Source organism: Carex rostrata, chromosome 12 (genome assembly GCF_964058835.1).
Source record: "Carex rostrata chromosome 12, lpCarRost1.2, whole genome shotgun sequence".
Lineage (NCBI taxonomy): Eukaryota > Viridiplantae > Streptophyta > Magnoliopsida > Poales > Cyperaceae > Carex > Carex rostrata.
Window position 1 is genome coordinate 10,059,585 of NC_135929.1, and position 23,219 is coordinate 10,082,803.

A 23,219-nucleotide genomic window follows, 5' to 3' on the forward strand; every position below is an offset into this window, starting at 1 on the left:
CTGATAAAATAAGATTTCAACATTTCAAACTGATAAAATAAAAATAAGCACTTCAGAGGGAACAATAGTACTCCCAATTTATTTTTGATTACACAGTGCTTCTCCGAAAGAACAATTTGTGTACCGGGTCACTGACAGTGTAATTAAGTTTTTCTGAAGGTATTTAGACTTATTAATGAATTGTTACATATGATATTTAGTTTGTGCCTGCCACAAAGAATATGATTACCAATAAAAATTGTGTGTAACTCGACTTTATTGCTTTTTCATCTCCTCTGCATCTATTCTACGGGAAAGCTACTATTGTCTCTCCATCTCTGTCTTTCACTCTGTTTCTCCAAGCTCAATCTCTCGCCCATACAATTTCTCAATTCATCTTTTATCCAACAATCTTTTCTTCTTCTTGCTTAAGCCTTTTAGTTTTTACTCTGAGATACTTCCAATTTCCAAACGAGCAATGGCAGACCTGTTGCTATCATCTCTGATCCCAATCGTGTTGCAGAAATCAACAGATTCAGTGGTGCAGCGGATGGGTGAGATGTGGGGCATTGATGACCAGCGCGAGAAACTCCACGACAAACTGCTCGCGATACAAGACGTACTCACCGATGCTGAGGAGCAAGGGGATGCTAAACTGTCTGTGAAATCCTGGCTGGCTAAGCTCCAATCAGCAGCCTACGATGCTGACAACGTTCTCGATGAGTTTTGTTATGAGGAGCTGCGCCGGGATGCTGTGGCACGTGGCCATAAGGCCGGGAATGTAAGTGGTTTTTTCTCTGTTGAAAATCCAGTTCTGTTTCGGTACAAAATGAGTGGAAAGTTGAAGAAGGTTGTGGGGAGAATTGATCAGCTGGTCACTGAGATGAAGATATTCAATTTTGTTCAAGGCCGGCAAGGGCGTGTTCTTCAGCATGTTGGAACCCATTCTTACGTCAATGAATCTGATGTTGTAGGGAGGGAAGATGATAAGGACAAAATAGTGACCTTGTTGACTCAGGTGTGTCCGAGTGAGAATCTCATGGTCTTGCCAGTAGTTGGGATGGGAGGGCTTGGAAAAACCACCCTTGCCCAGCTAGTCTACAACGACCCAAGGGTAAAAGACCACTTCAAATTACTCATATGGGTTTGTGTGTCAGAGGAGTTTGATGTTGAAGCTCTCACAAAATTGATCATTGATACAATAGTTCAAAAGGACTGCAAAGTTCCCCGTGACAACATGGAGTTGCTCCAGAAGCGTTTACGTGAAGAGATACACGGAAAGCGGTATGTTCTTGTATTGGATGATGTTTGGAATGAAAATGGAGATAAGTGGGAACAACTGAGAAATCTATTGAACTGCGGTGATTCAGGGAGCGTTGTGCTTGTTACCACGAGGAGTGGCATAGTGGCAGATGTAATGGGTACAATACCGAAATATAATTTGGGATACTTCAATGAGGAGGATTCATGGAAATTATTTCATAGAAGGGCCTTTGGTATGAGAGTAGGAGAATGCGAAGAGCTTGTTGAAATAGGAAAAAAGTTGGTCAAGAATTGTCAGGGACTACCGCTAGCCATTAAAACACTTGGTAGCTTAATGAGTTATAAAAATGAGGTAGGTCAGTGGTTAGCAGTGCTCGAAGAGAGCATGATATGGAAAAATAAGCATGCTAATGATGATGGTGGTGTTTTGTCAGTATTGAGGCAATGTTTTGCTTTCTGTGCAATATTTCCAAAGGATTATGTGATGAAAAAAGAAAAATTGGTGCAGTATTGGATGGCCCATGGATTTATTCCATCTGACGGGTTGGGAGGTCTTGAAATGTCGGGTAGTGATATTTTTAATGAGTTGGCTTTGAGGTCCTTCTTCCAAAATGTTGAGACAGCAATTTGTCGTGGTCCATACATTGATCATATGTTTTACTCTCAAACCAAGTGCAAAATGCATGATCTTATGCACGATCTTGCACAATCTGTGATGAGAGATGAATGCCTCTCTATTGTGGGACCATTACAAATGAAGAATACACCCAAATGCAATGTGCGACATATCTTATTGGGAATTCCCATGGAAATGAATGCAGTCATTGAATGCTTTCCTACTACCCGTAGTCTCATTTTATCTAGAGAGGGAAAAGTGGAAGATGTTGGATATGTGAAATCTAACTTCTTACGGATACTGCATTACTTCCCTATTGAAAATACAACGACCCTGAGAACTATGAAGCACCTCAGATATCTCGAGCTTTCGTTTTCGAGTTTGACAACAATATCTGAAACAATTAGCACACTCTATCTTTTGCAAACTCTTAGGCTCTATGGTTGTGGAAGCCTTTCAAAACTACCTGAAGGAATGAGATATATGAAGAGCCTTCGGCATTTCTACATGGATTGTTGTTTTAAATTGAAGTGCATGCCCCCAAGCCTCGGAGAACTACAATATTTACAGACATTAACACATTACATAGTTGGAACTGGTGTACAAAATAGAATTGGGGAACTCAAGAACTTAAATCTAGGGGGTCGACTACGTATCTATAATCTAAGGGAAATACAAGATGCTAGAGATGCAAGAGAAGCAAATATGGTTTCTAAACAAAATTTGGAGCACTTGGAGCTATGTTGGGGATTGCCGGGCAATGTAAAACCTAAATTTTGTGGCTCAGAGGCAGTGATTCTTGATCTTGAGGTGTTGGATGCACTTAAACCTTGTAATAAGTTAAAAACTCTACAAATCGATGCATACAGGGGATGCAATTTTCCTGTCTGGATGACAGAGTATCAAATGCTGGAAAACCTAGTAAAATTACGTATAATTGAATGTAAGTCGTGCACCAGTGTACCACCATTGTATATGCTACCTCTTCTTCAAACCTTGTACATAGATAATATGGATAATTTGAGGCATCTTTGTTGTGGTGTATTTATGAGTGCTAAAGGTGGTGAAGATGCACCCATAACTTTTCCATCACTGAAATCCTTGATTTTAATAGACATGTCAAATTTGGATTGTTGGTGTGAAGGTGATGTTTCGAAAAAGACATCACTGATTTTTCCTGTGCTAACTGAGCTGCAGATCACTCGTTGTCCCAAGCTAACTGCCATACCTATCGCACCTTTACTGGAAAAAATGACAATTGAAGAAAACCAAACACTATTGTGCTCTGTAAGTAGATTAACAACTATCCGCATGCTCACCCTTAAAAGTGAGTATAATGCAGATAAAACTCTCTCTTTTAAACCTTGGGTGTCTCTCGAGAAATTAACTATCAAAGGATTCAACCACATCATACCACCAACAGATGGAAGAGAAGGTGCAGAGCTGAGTGTTGATGTTAATGCAACAGCTCTTCGAGAAGTATCTATCAGTGATGGCAACTTTTTTTGCTCATCTATTCCATCCAACTCACCTTTATGGTTGTGGAAATGCTTCAGATTTATTGAAGATCTTGAAATCACAAAGTGTGATAGCCTTACCTTCTGGCCGGAGGAAGAGCTCGGCAATCTCATATACTTACAAAAAATAAGTATTTCCAGTTGCTGGAACTTTATCGGATCATTATCGGAGCCACTTGTAGAGATGTCAACAAGGCAAGTCCTATTACCAAAACTTAAAGATATTTCTATAAATTATTGCCCGGATGTGGTTGAAGTTCCCAAACTGCCAAGATCTCTTGAGATTTTGTGCATGCGTGGTTGCGTAAAGCTGGAAAGCTTACCAGAATGGTTATGTAGTTTGGTGGGTCTCAAAATGCTAATAATTCATTCATGTAATTTGAACTCCTTACCGTCAAGCATAGGATGCTTAATTGCTCTTGAATATCTCTGGATTTATGATTGCTTCAACCTAGAATCTTTGCCAGAAGGGATGCAAGGTCTTGAATCACTCAAGACCCTTAGATTCACCTACTGCCCCAAAATAAGGATCCTTCCAGAAGGACTATTACATCGATTAAGGAGCCTTGACTGGTTAGAGATCTGTAGGTGTCCCCTCTTGCAAAGGGATTTCCAAAAGCACGGCAAGTATTGGCACCTAATCTCTGAGATCCCAGATCTAGAGATTGAAGAAGGGGGTCGATGCAGCAAAATAGGAGACCTAACTTGCTTGATGTCATCATGCAATATCCCTTAATTGTTCATCAGTGCGATCTTAAAGATATCATAATTTGTGAGGTACATTTTCTCCTTGCTATATAATTTTGAATCATCTCATTCTATCATATTTCTTAGAGTAAGACAGAGGAATCTTTTCACGTAGCAAATTATAAATGTAGGACAAATTAGTATCTTTGGTGGTGAAATCCAGTACTTGATACGGCATTTGTCATATTATGATTCATATTTAACTTGTAACATGGAATCAATATAATTTGTCCGCCCGAATGCTCTGCCTACGGGTGCTCTGATTATTTCGCCAACTTCAGTCCGGGTCTAACCTGGAATTTGTTATACAATAAAATGTTAAAGTATCTGAATTAGCAATAGTTTTTCTATATCATCCATTCAGTAAATTGGACTAACTTCTCTTCATTTGTACATTCTTTTGTAGAGGCGTGGAGTTGGGCCGCTGATTTATCAGCTGAAAGTGACCAAAACAGTATGTATTTGATTTAACACTTCTTTCGATATCTACTTTGACATTTTTGAAGTTCAAATCTGAAAATTATATTACCACTGTGTAAATTGCAAAATATGCTCTGCTGTTAGAAATTGCGGTTTAATCAGAAATGAAATTTACTGATATGGCCGTAGATTTTGGTCATATGAACTGTATAAAATCATTTTTTTATATTATATATTATTACTTAGAACACAACTTCCGAATGTAGTTAACTCAAATTTTTACTGTAGTTCAATTTGTTAGTAGAAAGTAGTTGAGTATTGTTTGGATATACTATCATTTGTCTTATTTAATGGTTGGATATCATTTACAAATTAGCAAAATATATTTGCATTAGTCTCAATGCTGAAAAGTGCATGCATGTGTTGTTGCCTTGGTAAATAATAATTTTCCTAAATTGATTTTGCTGGGAGTTGACTTGAAAATTAATGGCAAATGCAGTAATCATATGAAGCCACCTCGCTGAATCAAAACCCTAGTGATTTTGATAGAAGCCCAGGGTTGTCAAAGCTGATATTTTCTGAAAATTGTGTTCTTCAAATTATTCAGGTGGCTATTCATTCTGGTGTCTACACTATGGTGCAGCGTTTTTTCTCTTGTTGATAGCAAGCACTGAATAACTTTCTCATGTGGGTCTGTTTGTCACTTGAAAATCTTGTTGATTAGTGTATGAAATGGCAAGAGAGTGTTAGAGTGGGTGTTAATGGCTTGATAATACCCTTGTAATTCTAAAGACTCCTTGATATAGTGAATTTGCGCCGTGTGCTCCCGTGGTTTTTTTCCGAAAGGGTTTCCACGTAAATCTCGTGTCTCTATTTTATTTTTTGTGCTTGATTGCTTGCTTGAGTTAGCTTCTTGTTTAACTTTCATATTTCTCTATTTGGTTGGGTTTGGTGTATGCCCGCAAGGTGGTCGATGAAATTACTCCTTGAAGCACTTCCACGTTTGAACCCCATATATCATGCACGCTCTAATTTAACCTTCTCAATTTATACATACAAGTAAAATTGATGTAATACTTGATCTATGTGAAACGCACTTGGTGCAATAGCACGAGCCCTTTAATTGAATTCTCAATAAAATCTAAAAGATGGATGGTACCGGGGCCTAAAAGTTGATCTATGTCAAAATAGAGCCCATATTTAAAACAATTGGTGGCTGCAACCTTTAACAGGTAAGCTTTTCCTTTCTCTCATTGAATAAAGATTCGTTTTCCAAACTGAGTGGTAATATCTAACGTTGCGACACCAAATTACGCCCTTGCGTGTAGGTTAGTAATAACTTCTAATTTTTTTTTGTTTTTTTTATGCTTCTATACAATTAGTAACCCGATTTGGTGATTTTTTTGGTTTAGATCTCCAAATTTGTGCGACCTTTATCAAATTCATCTAAACACACACCTAATGTCGATTAAGAACCCACATTATGCGTGAAATTCAAATGGTTAGGGGCAATTTTTTATTAGTGTTAATATTTGCTGATTTCAAAGAGTAGGAAAGGTTCATTGGAATAATTATATATGAGAAAAGTATATGATTGGATTGACAACTTAGTGCTTTTTCCTTCATATCTTTCATGCCATCACTGAAGGCAACAATTGATGAAGAGATGGTTTTGAGTCATCTGGTGAGATGCTTTTCAGATGGAAATTGTTTTGTCCAGCTCAATGTTTTCTTTTGTAAAGTACAGTCTGAAATGCCTCTTGTCAAATTTTACTAAATAAAATAAATTCAAGTTACAAGAAGGCATGTGAAATGCCTTTCATCCATCCTGATGTTGGATGGTTTTGCCTGTTAGAAATGCCAGTTAAGACGACTTCAAGGAAAACCTTGCATACATGGATAATTGTCATAAGGAGTAATTCGGTGGTATACCTTTCAATTATAAAATTGATTTGTTCGTGTTAAAGGAGTTAGTTTTATGTTTTCTAATTCAAATAGAACTGTTTTGCAATTTAAGAAATTGGACTTACTTGCAATACCTTGATAAAAAAAACCTTATTTTTTTTGTTCGAATTTCCTTGTTTCATACCTTATCTTTTTTTTTTTTGTGTTATTTGTTTTAACTTGGTTAATAGATTCTGATTCTGATTCTATAAGCTTAATTTCTTCCAAATTTCTCCAAATATTCATAATTTCTTACTTAGTTATACTTATAGGTATATAAATGAGAGAGAGGCAGAGTTGTCATTTTGTTGAAAAGAAATTGGGGAAGGAATATAACCCTTGTTAAAATACAATGTCAAGCTCCTATATTTTTTTATTGACACATACTGTTGTGTTTATGTTATTTCAGGAGAAGGAATTAAGTGAGGCCAAAGATTGAAAATCTAGTGTGTCAGAGATAATATCCTACTCAGGTGCAAATACTGCTCTTTTCCTTAAAAAATTATAAAGAGGTAAATGGTTATGTCATTGTGTTGTACTGTGCAGTACCAAGGCATACTGGCAAAGATCACTGTTTGGTATTCTATTTCTTTTATAAGGTGTCTATAAAACACTCATTTTTATTTCAGATTCTGTTTTATAAGGCTACATGTGAAACTTAATTTTAAAAATGACAATGGACAGGTAGCAACAAATTCCTATTTCATTTTGACTGTTTCTAAAATATAATTGAGCTTACCATTTTATAAGCCAGTCTATTACTTATAAGTGAAACATTTCAGTTCTTGCTGCTCCTGGATAAGTGTTCTACCTATGACAATTAAAATTTGGTTGGCCAGAAGTTAAAATTTGGGTCTTGACATCTTGTCTTTTTTTGATGAATCTTGGCAGAAGCTGCCAAATATGTGGGTCTGGACATCTTGTCAGTTGTGCTAAATGATGATAGAAATAAAGGCATGATCAGGCCCCTCAATTGTGGAGAAAGATGCAGATCTTTCTTGACTTAATTGTATATCTACAATTGGAGGAATCAATTCTATTTGTACCAGTGTAGTTGGAAATGAGCTGTTCCTTTTTTTTTTTATTATTATTATAATAGTCATGAATCCTATTTGCCATTTCAGAAACCAAATTTTTTCTAGGTAGATTTATAAATCAAAATAGAAAAATGAAAGAGGCAATATATTCAAAATTGAGTTGATTTTTAATTTATTGCTGACGTGGTAATAGAAACTCTAAACTAATTTAAGAGATATGAAAGTTTAGAAATTTTTTAGAGATTTTAGTTTCTAAAAAGTAGTTAACAATTATTTAGAAAACTGAAACAGATATTTTGTGGATATTTTGTAAAAGTTTGATTATTTGAAAAACAGAGAAATTTAGGTATGTACCCGTCATAAAAACATGATTTAGACATTACTCCATCCAAATTTGATAATTAGTTATTTTTCCATCTAAACATTAACCATTTCATTAATATGCCCATTTTTCATTGTTATCACTTGAAAAAGTAATATAATAATAAAAGGGCTTAGTTATAATCTTTTCAGATTTCTAGAAACGCAATATGTCCCCATCTGACATATTTTGGTTTTTTATATATAATTGTTATAAGGCTTCCCAATCTTGTAGGACCTATCTGCATATTTTATAAATTTTGGTACAGTGATGCATTTTCTGATTTTTTTTTATTGACCAACATCCTATGAAATTCTGATTTTGTGACAATCAGTCTCTAATATGCAAGATCACTATTACTTTAAATTAACACCATTAACTATTTGATGGGAAATTACCATAATACCCTCTCAACTTGTTAAGTTTAATTTGTTTTATTAATACCCTCTCAACTTGTTAAGTTTAATGTGTTTTATTTTTCTTACTGAAATTGGAGACAAATTAATCATTAATTGGATAATTAAGTTGTTTTTCAATTTGACCCAAATTAGTCTATCATGTTTATAATTGTAATTATTTGATAATGATAGAAGTTTTGAGGTTTCACCAATAATAAAAAAAATGTTCGAAATATTATGTCATATTTTACTTGGAAGAAAAAAAGAAAGATTTTTTTTAGATGAAAAATCGGATCTAAATTTGGAATTATGTAACAAAATGTATATAAATTTCCGTAACACGACACGTGAGTCATGTCAAATTTTGCCGTGATTCTTATCATGTCGTTCTACAATAAATTCTGATACAACACTGTTATATTTTATTAACTATGCCTACTGCACTGTTCACAATAAACAAGTCTTCGAATTTTTTTTTTTTTTAAATCTCAAAGCTGATTTATTCTCGAAAATATACGTTATGATGGAACGATTCAAATATTGGGACCTCAGATACCATGGCATGTTTGGACTTCTAAAAGGAAAAATATTAAGAATTGGATGCATGCCACAATTAACTTATTTTTCATATTTTGCAAGGATTTGACAGTTATAAATATGTATATTTTTCAAATTAATTTTTTTTGCGCTTGTAATTTCCTACTCGAGATAGGGCCAGTCATGCAATTATTTTTAAACAATTTGTTTCCATTTTCTAATCCATGATATCAGAGGCGAATTCAGACTTTCGAACTATGAGGTTCAAATATATATAAACCAATTGGTAATTCATAATGCACTAGCAATGTTTATTTTTTTACAATGAGTGGTGACATTATAGATGTTGAGTTTTCTAAAAGAGCATTGATTTGGTCTTTAGTTCTGACCTGGCATCACTGGAGGTAACAATTGATGAAGAGATGGTTTTGAGTCATCTGGTGAGATGCTTTTCAGATGGAAATTGTTTTGTCCAGCTCAATGTTTTCTTTTGTGAAGGACAGTCTGAAATGCCTCTCGTCAAATTTTACTAAATAAAAGAAATTCAAGTTACAAGAAGGCATGTGCAGTGACATCCAAATCAAATTAAAATAACTACAATATAATGTCTTTCATCCATCCTGATGTTGGATGGTTTTGCCTGTTAGAAATGCCAGTTAAGACGACTTCAAGGAAAACCTTGAATACATGGATAATTGTCATAAGGAGTAATTCGGTGGTATACCTTTCAATTATAAAATTGATTTGTTTCTGTTGAAGGAGTTAGTTTTATGTTTTCTAATTCAAATAGAACTGTTTTTCAATTTAAGAAATTGGACTTACCTGCAATACCTTGATAAAAAAAAACTTATTCTTTTCTTGTTCGAATTTCCATCTTGTTTCATTCCTTATCTTCTTTTTTTTGTGTTATTTGTTTTAACTTGGTTAATAGATTCTGATTCTGATTCTGATTCTGATTCTATAAGCTTAATTTCTTCCAAATTTCTCCAAATATTCATAATTTCTTACATAGTTACAGGTAAAGAAATGAGAGAGAGGCAGAGTTGTCATTTTGTTGAAAAGAAATTGGGGAAGGAATATAACCCTTGTTAAAATACAATGTCAAGCTCCTATATTTTTTTATTGACACATACTGTTGTGTTTATGTTATTTCAGGAGAAGGAATTAAGTGAGGCCAAAGATCGAAAATCTAGTGTGTCAGAGATAATATCCTACTCAGGTGCAAATACTGCTCTTTTCCTTAAAAAAATATAAAGAGGTAAATGGTTATGTCATTATGTTGTACTGTGCAGTACCAAGGCATACTGGCAAAGATCATTGCTTGGTATTATATTTCTTTTATAATGTGTCTATAAAATACTCATTTTTATTTCAGATTCTGTTTTATAAGGCTACATGTGAAACTTAATTTTAAAAATGACAATGGACAGGTAGCAACAAATTCCTATTTCATTTTGACTGTTTCTAAAATCTAATTGATCTTACCATTTTATAAGCTAGTCTATTACTTATGAGTGAAACATTTCAGTTCTTGCTGCTCCTGGTTAAATGTCCTACTTATGGCAATTAAACTTTGGTTGGCCAGAAGTTAAAATTTGGGTCTGGACATCTTTTCTTTTTTTGATGAATCATGGCAGAAGCTGTTCCTTTTTTTTATTATTATTATAATAGTCATGAATCCTATTTGTCATTTCATAAACCAAATTTTGTTTTAGGTAGATTTATAAATCAAAATAGAAAAATGAAAGAGGCAATATATTCAAAATTGAAGGACAATGTTCAAATAGGTTTGGTCTGGACCAAAATAAGTCAAATGGCCACCTTTGCAGAATTGCAGTTCTGGACTTGCAAAGATTTGACTGGTACTAAATTTCCAGACAGCAATTCTTTGGTATAGTATTTAAAACTTCAAAGTTTGCTTCATGCACATTTCGTATCAAGTTGTTTTAACTTTTTTTGTTATCGCGGAACAATTCGAACACAATTTTTCCAATCAAATGTCTTGATGAATATGATGATTCGATCTGTTGCATGATGCCATATTTTAATAAAGGTTCCAGAATTTATTGAATTTGTTGGTGGACCACTTGCTAAAGAAAAGATGGAATTCTTTAATTTGAGCATATTTGAGCATCAATTTCATGTATGGGATTACACATAAGAGTACCAGCTAGCGGTGCAGCGTGAGAAAACTAAATGCAATAGAGACAATTCCACTATGTAGTGTCCTTTAGTCAAACTTTTAGTCTGATCCGTATACTCCTTTTCAAAATCGATACCAACAGTGCAGTGTCCTTTCTTATGTTATGATATAGTTTCAGGGATGAGTGGCTTTTTTTAACATATATCAGGCTTGGATCTCGCAATGTTTTCTAAAAGTTCCACTCTTTATGCATTGTCCTTGTTTAAACATTGTTCTTAATTTGTTGCACTCCTTAGCACCGGTACTGGTTAGTATTGCTGATGAGTTTCTGGCATTAAGATGTTCTTCAATTCGACACAAATTAGTCTATCATGTTTATAATTATAATTATTTGATATTGATAAATGTTGTGAGGTTTGAACAATAATAAAAAAATGTTCGAAATATTTATGTCATATTTTACTTGGAAGAGAAAATAAATATTTTTTTAGGTGAAAAATCAGATTATATTTTGGAATTATGTAACAAAATGTATTTATATGAAGAAGCTTTAAGAATTGACATATGCATGGTAGAAATTAAGATTTCCCTCATTTGTAATAGAGCCCAATTCAATATACATTATAGAAACAAGGTAAATCATCATTGAAAAAATGGACGCATGTATTGTAGAGTTGCAGCTATTAATTTATCATTCATTCAATCGTCTGATCTAAATCCAACATTCTAAATAAGACATTTTTATTATGTCCATCCGGATCCTGTAAGTCCCTAATTGAATATTTATCCAAAAAATATAAAAAAAAAAAAATGACAGGAACTACCTTGCTCTGCTTTTCTTCTGTCTTGACCGTTGCTTGTCTTCTTTAATATCGTTTGGTGCAATAGAGCAAGACAAATACCTGGATGACCAACTTATCAGGTATGAAATAAAATCGTTCAAAAAAGCAGTGTCTCCTTTCCAGATGGAGACTGTATCACTCCTTATTGCAGCCAAGCAGGTAATGGATAGGCAAATTGACAAATGCCAATTCTTCACTGACTCCAAGCTATTGGTGGACACGTTAGACCCGCAAAGGAAACTACTTCCATTACAGTCCGCTGATTGGAGATCATATGCAGAACTTGTACAAATTGCTAGCATCTTTAGAGCAAACCCTTTCTACTGTTGCAAACATATAAATCGAGATGAGAATACAGAGGCCCACCTACTCACGAATTGGGCACGAAAGGAGCAGGTAGACTATGTTGGTTTCACCTTCCCTTTCTTCTCAGCAAAGTAGTAGCAGTCAAGGTACACGACAATACAGAGAGGCAAAACAGGATGTTTCGGCTCCTGTTCCTGTCGGGACCATTCTGTTTTGGCCTATCCAGAACCGGCACCTTTTCTGCATTCCCAGAAACAGCCAGGAACGGGTATGTTTTGGCCAGAAACATGTTGTTTCGGCTCCTGTTTCTGCCAGGACCATTCTGTTTTGACCTTTCCAAAACCAGCACATTTTCTGCATTCCCGGGAACACCCAGGAACAGATTTGTTACTGCCGAGAACGTGCTGTTTTAGCCTCTCCAGAACAAGGCACTTTTTTGCATCCCCAGGAACAGCCAGGAACACATTTGTTGCGGCCAGGAACATACTCTGTTTTGCATGGGACCTAATTATGCTATTTACAAAGGCTTCTCATCTTAGCGGTTTGCAATGAATAACAGGGCCATCTCTCTTTGCTTTTCAGGCCACTGTTTGCTGTTCTCAGTTGTAGCATTTTTTGTTTTCATTGCGGCCATGAAACATGCCATATAACAGCCACTTTGCAACTCTCTAGATAAATAAAAGTGCCCATGGGCTTTATAAAAAGAGCAAGACAAATACAACACTTCATAATTACCAATTTTCTCAAAGGGTAATTGTTAGAATTATAGTATGTGCTGAGCAGCAGAGATGAATAGTATTTTCTTTTTTCATATAAATTCATGGTCATGGTTATCTATATTCTGTTGTTGCTTTCAAAAATTAGAACAATTTATTCTGTTAGGGAAAAATAAACATTGAATTAAATTATTATAGATGAATAACACTAATTAAATTAAATAAAGGAACCAGACTCAACATTAATTAAGAAAAAAATGAACTAAAGTATTGCAAACATATTGGTTTTAATAGGAAAGAAATGATTTTGGATTATGAATGTCAATATTTATTGAATTTCTATCTAAAATATTGTTTGGGTTAAAACTAATTCAATGGACACTCTATTTTCCGAAATTTTTATTCATAATAAATAGAAAAATTAAATAATTAAAAATAAGAAAATTTCTATATTATTTTTACAAGTGGGAAGGAAATAATTTAGTATGGCGTCCTGATGAGACGCCATATCAAAAACAAGTCTCTGCCAAAATGAAGAAAAAAAAACAATTAAATAGTGGGACACCAATGGAACTAACCAACTCACCAATATTCTCTATTTCTTAAATGATTTTACAGTTTATTATTTCTTAATTTAGCATAATTTTATGGTTACAGTATTAGTATTTTGAAAATAATAATTGAAGTTGAAGTTGTGTTGGTTTAATCCAATACATGATATTTTGAAAAATGAAATGAAGTATCTTAAGAAATACGAAGCAACTTTAATTTTTTTAGAGTCCTCTGTTTTAGCAATCTAGAAGCTCCTGCGCAGCGGGTCCCATAGGGCATAGACCCCTTCTTCTGCGCGTAAAATAATTAGGATATATTCCCTTTTGTTAGTGGCAACGAGCAAATCCTTGGCTTTATTCTTAAAGATATAATCCAATACTTTACTGGTAGCTTTTTTCTTTAATCGGTGGCTTTATTCCAGGGATTGTTCATGTTCTTTACAATTATTTATCTTAAAATTTTAATCGTAGACATTGAAATCTATTTATGTAATTGTAATTTGAAATAGGAAAACTTAAGAATTTTTTTTATAGAAATAATTATTGGAGAAATAATTTTTATAATTGGGGTTATTAGTTAAAACATATGCTTGTAAATTAGATGAATTAAAATAAACATGTATATAGTTTAGTTGGTGTGTTATCAATAGTATAGTGACTTGCTATAATACTTTTTCGAAACCTATCAGAATGATAAAATTAAATCATTAGAACCAATCTACTTCATGAGTCGTGCATTTTCTACATAAAATTTATAAATTTTTGAACTCATTTAGTATATAAACTCAAGCAAGAGTAATACATTTTATTTGTAAAATCAAACTCTTAAGACCAATCTACTTTATGATTTGATATTTTCTGAAATTTTTTAATAAAAATAAGCAATAAAATATTTAATTTAAGAAGTCATACTCTAATCAAATACACCGTAGTCTAGTATTTACAATTTTTGTTGCCAAAAATATAATGATCATTTATAAAGACAAGTTTCTTAAATAATGAGAATTTGGTGTAGAATAAATAAAATAAGATTTCAATAATTTTGATTGAATGTTTTAAGCCATTGATTCAAACTGATAAAATAAAAATAAGCACTTCAGAGGGAACAATAGTACCCCAATTTATAGCTTTTTCAAAGAATATGATTACCAATAAAAGTTGTGTGAACTCGACTTTATTGCTTTTTCAATTAATTCTTTCACCACGTTCCACTTAGTGTCTTAGCGGTCCCAGTCAGTCGTGAAAAGAATTTAATTTCGGCTGGGTTTCTTCTAAGAAAATGCCACAGAAAGTACGCAGAAACAAAGACATTTCTCTTCTCCATTTAATGAAACTGGAGACTTCAAGCAAGAATTTCCGTATCTTCAGATCGGAAGTTAGAATCTAGCAAGGACCGACCACTCCGGTAGTAAATAACTTGAGAGGATGTAAACAGAAAGGATGGAATACCCATCCGAAAGTAAAATCCTGTATAGAAATGGTCTACAGGTTATCTGTAATTAAAAGTTCAATCAAGACCACTACAGCAGTGACTTGCCAAAATAATATAAATTAAGTATGAATTCAATTACTAATTCTATCAAGGAAAACTGCTCCATTGGGCATAATTTGAGTCAAGATAATGCTCAAATAAATATGGTTCAACTAATTTGCATCTAGGTGCATCCAAAACATGCTATTTGAATGAAGCCAAACTTGGTCAAAGATGTCCATGATAAGATTCTAGATAAGTGAAGATTCATTGATTAATATAAAGGTATAAAATGAGAGCAAAAAAGATCATGCAACCAATTTGAAGGAATATTTAAATAAACAAGACAGGACTAATTTGAAACACTAACATTATGAACAGAATATACTACAATTGAATTAATAACTCCAGGTAATGGTGATTAGATGCAGACCTGGCAGCAATCTCAGGTGAGTATGAGAAATAGGCTGAGACTGCACCTCTACCACCTAAACCTAGTGTTAGTGTCTGCAGCTTCTCTTTCAACTGTACACAAAAAATAAAGAAATAACAAAAATCGTCTTTTCTTTTCTTTCACCAACATTCAGGTTGTCATGATTCGTTCATTCCAAATCGTTTCGTTCCAAATCATCCAGGTTGTCATGATCCCACCTTTTCTTATTGAGTGCTGTAATTTTTGCCAAAATTCTGGTACCGAAGAGGTACTTACCATGATCTTGGTACCCACTAGCAATTCTATCTGCTCCCAGCTCTCTAGTGCATAGGAGCACTCAAACAGCAAGTGCACCGCTGTTTCACGGTATTCCTCTGAACACATGACACATGAAGTGTCACAAGCTATCCCTCTTCTTTCAAAGATGACACAGCTCGGGAGACTTTGATTTAAATATTGCTCTTAGATGATCTTGTTTTAAGGACACAGCGCTATGCTATAGACTGTAATTGTTAGATATTTTCAATTTAATTTGTACTTTTAATAGCCACTATCAAGCTTCTCAAAAAAAAAAAAAAAAAAAAAAAATTACTAGTGTCGCTTTCTTTTTGTTTGATAGAGAAAATGAGAGCGAGAGATTAGTTGTTGTCATTAGAATATATTCCCTTTTGTTAGTGGCAGACAAGCAAATCGTTGGCTTTATTCTTAAAGATATAATACATTACTTTACTGGTACCTTTTTTCTTTAATCGGTGGCTTTATTCCAGGGATAGTTCATGTTCTCTACAATTATTTATCTTGAAATTTTAATCGTAGACATTGAAATCTATTCATGTAATTGTAATTTGAAAAGGGAAAACTTACGAATTTTTTTATAGAAATCATTATTGGAGAAATAATTTTTATAATTGGGGTTGTTAGTTAAAATATATGCTTGTAAATTAGATGAATTAAAATAAACATGTATATAGTTTAGTTGGTGTGTTATCAATAGTATAGTGACTTGCTGTAATACTATCTTGAAACCTATCAGAACGATAAAATCAAATCGTTAGAACAAATTTACTTCATGAGTGATGTATTTTCTACATAAAATTTATAAATTTTTAAACTCATGTAGTATATAAACTCAAGCAAGAGTAATACATTTTATTTGTAAAATCAAACTCTTAAGACCAATCTACTTCATGATTTGATATTTTCTGGAATTTTTTAATTAAAATAAACAATAAAATATTTAATTTAAGAAGTCATACTCTAATGAAATACACAGTCATCTAGCATTTACAATTTTTGTTGCCAAAAATTTAATATAATTATCATTTGTAAAAATAAGTTTATTAAATAATAAGAATTTGGTGTACGTAGAATCTGATAAAATAAGATTTCAACATTTCATACTGATAAAATAAAAATAAGCACTTCAGAGGGAACAATAGTACCCCAATTTATTTTTTATTACACAGTGCTTCTCCGAAAGCACAATTTGTGTATCGGGTCACTGACAGTGTAATTAAGTTTTTCTGAAGGTATTTAGACTTATTAATGAATTGTTACATATGATGTTTAGTATGTGCCTGCCACAAAGAATATGATTACCAATAAAAATTGTGTGTAACTCGATTTTATTGCTTTTTCATCTCCTCTGCATCTATTCTACGGGAAAGCTACTATTGTCTCTCCATCTCTGTCTTTCACTCTGTTTCTCCTAACTCAATCTCTCGCTCATACAATTTCTCAATTCATCTTTCTTCCAACAATCTTTTCTTCTTCTTGCTTTAGCCTTTTAGTTTTTACTCTGAGATACTTCCAATTTTCAAATCAGCAATGGCAGACCTGTTGCTATCGTCTCTGATCCCAATCGTGATGCGGAAATCAGCAGATCCACTGGTGCAGCGGATGGGTGAGATGTGGGGCATTGATGACCAGCGCAAGAAACTCCACCGCAAGCTGCTCGCTGTACAGGACGTACTTACCGATGCTGAGGAGCAAGGGGATGCTAAACCGTCTGTGAAATCCTGGCTGGCCGAGCTCAAATCAGCAGCCTACGATGCTGACAACGTTCTCGATGAGTTTTGTTATGAGGAGCTGCGCCGGGATGCTGTGGCATGCGGCCATAACCTATGTTTCGGTAAAGTAAGTGGTTTTTTCTCTGTTGAAAATCCAGTTCTGTTTCGGTATAAGATGAGTGGAAAGTTGAAGAAAGTTGTGGAGAGGATTGATGAGCTGGTCACTGAGATGGAGAGGTTCAAATTTGTTCAAGGCCGGCAAGAGCGTGTTCTTCAACATGTCAGAACCCATTCTTACGTAATTGAATCTGAGGTTATAGGGAGGGAAGGTGATAAGGAGAAATTAGTGACCTTGTTGACTCGGGTGTGTCCGAGTGAGAATCTCATGGTCTTGCCAGTAGTTGGGATGGGAGGGCTCGGAAAAACCACCCTTGCCCAGCTAGCCTACAACGACCCAAGGGTAAAAGACCACTTCAAATTACTCATATGGGTTTGTGTGTCAGAGGAGTTTGATGTTGAAGCTCTCACAAAATTGATCATTGATACAATAGTTCAAAAGGACTGCAAAGTTCCCCGTGACAACATGGAGTTGCTCCAGAAGCGTTTACGTGAAGAGATACACGGAAAACGATATCTTCTTGTATTGGATGATGTTTGGAATGAAAATGGAGACAAGTGGGAACAACTGAGAAATCTATTGAACTGCGGTGATTTAGGGAGCGTTGTGCTTGTTACCACGAGGAGCGGCATAGTGGCAGCTGTAATGGGTACAATACCGAAATATAATTTGGGATACTTCAATGAGGAGGATTCATGGAAATTATTTCATAGAAGGGCCTTTGGTATGAGAGTAGGAGAATGCGAAGAGCTTGTTGAAATAGGAAAAAAGTTGGTCAAGAGTTGTCGGGGACTACCTCTAGCCATTAAAACACTTGGTAGCTTAATGAGCTATAAAAATGAGGTAGGCCAGTGGTTAGCAGTGCTCGAACAGAGCATGATATGGGAAAATAAGCAAGCTAATGATGATGGTGGTGTTTTGTCAGTATTGAGGCTAAGCTATGACCACTTGCCTTCATACATGAAGCAATGTTTTGCTTTCTGTGCAATATTTCCAAAGGATTGTGTGATGAAAAAAGAAAAATTGGTGCAGTACTGGATGGCCCATGGATTTATTCCATCTGACGGGTCGGGAAGTCTTGAGATGTCGGGTAGTGATATCTTTAATGAGTTGGCTTTGAGATCCTTCTTCCAAAATGTTGAGACATTTTGTTATGACCCATACAATAATTATCAAGAGCATATATTTTACTCTCAAACCACGTGCAAAATGCATGATCTTATGCACGATCTTGCACAATCTGTGATGAGAGATGAATGCCTCTCTATTGTGCGACCATTACAAATGAATAATACACCCAAATACAATGTGCGACATATCTTATTGGGAAATTCCAAGGAAATTAATGTAGCCATTAAATGCTTTCCTACTACCCGTAGTCTCATTTTATCTACAAGGAGAGAATTTTATGATGTGGAAGATGTTGGATATGTGAAATCTAACTTCTTACGAATACTAGACGTGGAGAGAATTGAAAATATGACAACCCTTCGAACTATGAAGCACCTCAGATATCTCGAGCTTTCGGTGGGGAATTTGACAACAATATCTGAAACAATTAGCACACTCTATCTTTTGCAAACTCTTAGGCTCTATCATTGTTTTAGCCTTTCAAAACTACCTGAAGGAATGAGATATATGAAGAGCCTTCGGCATTTCTACATTGATTATTGTTCTGAATTGAAGTGCATGCCACCAAGCCTCGGAGAACTACAATATTTACAGACACTAACATATTACGTAGTTGGAACTGGAGTACAAAATAGAATTGGGGAACTCAAGAACTTAAATCTAGGGGGTCGACTACGTATCTATAATCTAAGGGAAATACAAGATGCTAGAGATGCAAGAGAAGCAAATATGGTTTCTAAACAAAATTTGGAGCAGTTGCAGCTATGTTGGGGATTGCCGGGCAATGTAAGACCTAAATTTTGGGGCTCAGAGGCAGTGATTCTTGATCTTGAGGTGTTGGATGCACTTAAACCTTGTAATAAGTTAAAAACTCTACAAATCGATACATACAGAGGATGCAATTTTCCCGTCTGGATGACACAGTATCAAATGCTGGAAAACCTAGTAACACTACGTATAATTGAATGTAAGTGGTGCACCAGTGTACCACCATTGTATATGCTACCTCTTCTTCAAACCTTGTGCATAGCTTATATGGATAATGTGAGGCATCTTTGTTGTGGTGTATTTATGAGTGCTAAAGGTGGTGAAGATGCACCCATAACTTTTCCATCACTGAAATCCTTGATTTTAATAGACATGTCAAATTTGGATTGTTGGTGTGAAGGTGATGTTTCGAAAAAAACTTCACTGATTTTTCCTGTGCTAACTGAGCTGCAGATCACTCGTTGTCCCAGGCTAACTGCCATACCTATCGCGCCTTTACTGGAAAAAATGACAATTGAAGAAAACCAAACACTATTGTGCTCTGTAAGTAGATTAACAACTATCCGCATGCTCACCCTTAAAAGTGAGTATAATGCAGATAAAACTCTCTCTTTTAAACCTTGGGTGTCTCTCGAGAAATTAACTATCAAAGGATTCAACCACATCATACCACCAACAGATGGAAGAGAAGGTGCAGAGCTGAGTGTTGATGTTAATGCAACAGCTCTTCGAGAAGTATCTATCAGTGATGGCAACTTTTTTTGCTCATCTATTCCATCCAACTCACCTTTATGGTTGTGGAAATGCTTCAGATTTATTGAAGATCTTGAAATCACAAAGTGTGATAGCCTTACCTTCTGGCCGGAGGAAGAGCTCGGCAATCTCATATACTTACAAAAAATAAGTATTTCCAGTTGCTGGAACTTTATCGGATCATTATCGGAGCCACTTGTAGAGATGTCAACAAGGCAAGTCCTATTACCAAAACTTAAAGATATTTCTATAAATTATTGCCCGGATGTGGTTGAAGTTCCCAAACTGCCAAGATCTCTTGAGATTTTGTGCATGCGTGGTTGCGTAAAGCTGGAAAGCTTACCAGAATGGTTATGTAGTTTGGTGGGTCTCAAAATGCTAATAATTCATTCATGTAATTTGAACTCCTTACCGTCAAGCATAGGATGCTTAATTGCTCTTGAATATCTCTGGATTTATGATTGCTTCAACCTAGAATCTTTGCCAGAAGGGATGCAAGGTCTTGAATCACTCAAGACCCTTAGATTCACCTACTGCCCCAAAATAAGGATCCTTCCAGAAGGACTATTACATCGATTAAGGAGCCTTGACTGGTTAGAGATCTGTAGGTGTCCCCTCTTGCAAAGGGATTTCCAAAAGCACGGCAAGTATTGGCACCTAATCTCTGAGATCCCAGATCTAGAGATTGAAGAAGGGGGTCGATGCAGCAAAATAGGAGACCTAACTTGCTTGATGTCATCATGCAATATCCCTTAATTGTTCATCAGTGCGATCTTAAAGATATCATAATTTGTGAGGTACATTTTCTCCTTGCTATATAATTTTGAATCATCTCATTCTATCATATTTCTTAGAGTAAGACAGAGGAATCTTTTCACGTAGCAAATTATAAATGTAGGACAAATTAGTAACTTTGGTGGTTAAATCCAGTACTTGATACGGCATTTGTCATATTATGATTCCTATTTAGCTTGTAACATGGAATCAATATAATTTGTCCGCCTGATTGCTCTGCTTACGGTTGCTCTGATTATTTGGCCAACTAAGATTAGTAGTCAATTATGATCCACTTCAGTTCGGGTCTAATCTGGAATTTGTTATACAATAAAATGTTAAAGTATCTGAATTAGCAGTAGTTTTTCTATATCATCCATTCACTAAATTGGACTAACTTCTCTTCATTTGTACATTCTTTTGTAGAGACGTGGAGTTGGGCCGCTGATTTATCAGTTGAAAGTGACCAAAACAGTATGTATTTGATTTAACACTTCTTTAGATATCTACTTTGACATTTTTTAAGTTCAAATCTGAAAATTATATTACTACTGTGTAAATTGCAAAATATGCTCTGCTGTTAGAAATTGAAGGTTTCAATTTCATAATTCCATGCAATTCTTTCTACTTTTTATTTTAACTAAATGATAAGAGATTAAGAATTCATCACCATACATCTTCAAGGCCGATGCGCAAGCTTTCTCTTCCTTGAACTATTATCTTCCCTGTTTAATCAGGCATGAAATTTACTGATATGCCCATAGATTTTGGTCATATGAACTGTATATTATTACTTAGAACACAACTTCCGAGTGTAGTTGACTTAATTCTCATTTTTACAGTAGTTCAATTTGTGCTTAGAAAGTAGGGCCAATTTCAGTTGAGTCTAGATTGGTCATTAATTTTTTGGATAAACTATCATTAGTCTTATTTAATATATTTGCATTAGTCTCGATGCTGAAAAGTGCATGCATGTGTTGTTGCCTTGGTAAATAATAATTTCCCTAAATTGATTTTGCTGAGAGTTGACTTGAAAATTTATGGCAAATGCAGTAATCATATGAAGCCACTTCACTGAATCAAAAACCTAGATTGTGATAGATGCTAAGGGTTGTCAGAGCTGACATTTTCTGAAAATTGTGTTCTTCAAATTATTCAGGTGGCTATTCTGATGTCTACACTATGGTGCAGCGTTTTTTCACTTGTTGATAGCAAGCACTGAATAACTTTCTCATGTGGGTCTGTTTGTCACTTGGAAAATTTTGTTGATTAGTGTATGAAATTGTAAGAGAGTGTTAGTGGCTTGATTATCCCTTTGTAATTGTAAAGACTCCTTGATATAGTAAATTTGAATTGTGTGCTCCCGTGGTTTTTTCCCAAAAGGGTTTCCACGTAAATCTTGTTTCTCTTTTATTTTCTGTGCTTGATTGCTTGCTTGAGTTGGCTTCTTGTTTAACTTTCATATTTCTTCATTTGGTTGGATATTGGTGTATGCCCGCAAGGTGTTCGACGAAATTATTCCTTGAAGCGCTTCCGCATGTGAACCCCAACACTGTTATTGTTATTTTATTATTTTTACAAATAAGAAATTAATGGAACATGTTACCACACTTTTCTTTTCATATATATTTATGCCATCTCTGTCTTTTTATTTGGTTAAGTACTTGAGGGAGAATTTCTCTCTGTTTTTTTTTTTTTTTTGTATAGTTGTTGCCCCATATTTTTTCGCCACATTAAAGATATGATAAGAAAAAGGATCGAAAATATATAAAATGTCTTAGCTCTAATTATGCTTCTCTAACTATCAAAACATAAATCTCTCCAACAATCCTTGGAAGTACAAAAAAATAGTTTGGACCATATATATAAATTTTCTTTAACCTCAATTTATACATAGAAGTAAAATTGATGTAATACACTACAACAAAGTAGACACTTTTTGCGAGGAAAAAAACGCATTTATGATGGTAGTCCACTGCAAAAAGTATCATCGTAAAAAGAAAAAACTGAACAATGAGGGTAGTCCATCGCAAAAAGTCACTTTTTTATCCTCGAGAAAAGTGTCTCATTCTTGTTGTGATAGTTGATCTATGTGAAATGCACCTGGTGCAATAGCACGAGTTCTTTAATTGAATTCAGAATAAAATCTAAAAGATGGATGGTACCGGGGCCTAAAAGTTGATCTATGTCAAAATAGAACCCATATTTAAAACATTTGGTGGCTGCAACCTTTACCAGGTAAGCTTTTCCTTAATTTCTCTCATTGGATATAGATTCGTTTTCCAAACTGGGGACTGGTACGTAATATCTAACGTTGCGACACCAAATTACGCCCTTCCTTGCGTGTAGGTTAGTAATAACTTCTAATTTTTTTTTTGTTTTTTT

At 34.6% G+C, this 23,219-nt stretch overlaps 2 protein-coding genes across 4 annotated transcripts; both read left to right on the plus strand.

The window, feature by feature from the left end:
- Positions 1-343: 343 nt before the first annotated feature.
- LOC144562732 (disease resistance protein RGA2-like) lies at positions 344-5,431 on the plus strand. Of its 2 annotated transcripts, none has more exons than XM_078311980.1 (3): positions 344-4,152; positions 4,529-4,576; positions 5,042-5,431. In XM_078311980.1, the coding sequence occupies exon 1, from the start codon at positions 458-460 to the stop codon at positions 4,109-4,111; it is 3,654 nt and encodes a 1,217-aa protein (XP_078168106.1). In that variant the 5' UTR covers positions 344-457; the 3' UTR covers positions 4,112-4,152; positions 4,529-4,576; positions 5,042-5,431. The 2 variants fall into 2 exon arrangements, with proteins under 2 accessions (XP_078168106.1, XP_078168107.1); XM_078311981.1 differs by having other exon boundaries at positions 5,150-5,431.
- Positions 5,432-16,953: 11,522 nt separating this feature from the next.
- Positions 16,954-22,198, plus strand: LOC144562731 (putative disease resistance protein RGA3). 2 transcript variants are annotated; one of them, XM_078311979.1, is made up of 3 exons: positions 16,954-20,857; positions 21,261-21,308; positions 21,888-22,198. In XM_078311979.1, the coding sequence occupies exon 1, from the start codon at positions 17,109-17,111 to the stop codon at positions 20,814-20,816; it is 3,708 nt and encodes a 1,235-aa protein (XP_078168105.1). In that variant the 5' UTR covers positions 16,954-17,108; the 3' UTR covers positions 20,817-20,857; positions 21,261-21,308; positions 21,888-22,198. The 2 variants fall into 2 exon arrangements, with proteins under 2 accessions (XP_078168105.1, XP_078168104.1); XM_078311978.1 differs by having other exon boundaries at positions 21,994-22,198.
- Positions 22,199-23,219: the final 1,021 nt, after the last annotated feature.

Coding starts and splice junctions, on each gene's coding strand:
- LOC144562732 (XM_078311980.1), top strand. CDS start 458: ATGGCAGACCTGTTGCTATCATCTCTGATCCCAATCGTGTTGCAGAAA.
- LOC144562731 (XM_078311979.1), top strand. CDS start 17,109: ATGGCAGACCTGTTGCTATCGTCTCTGATCCCAATCGTGATGCGGAAA.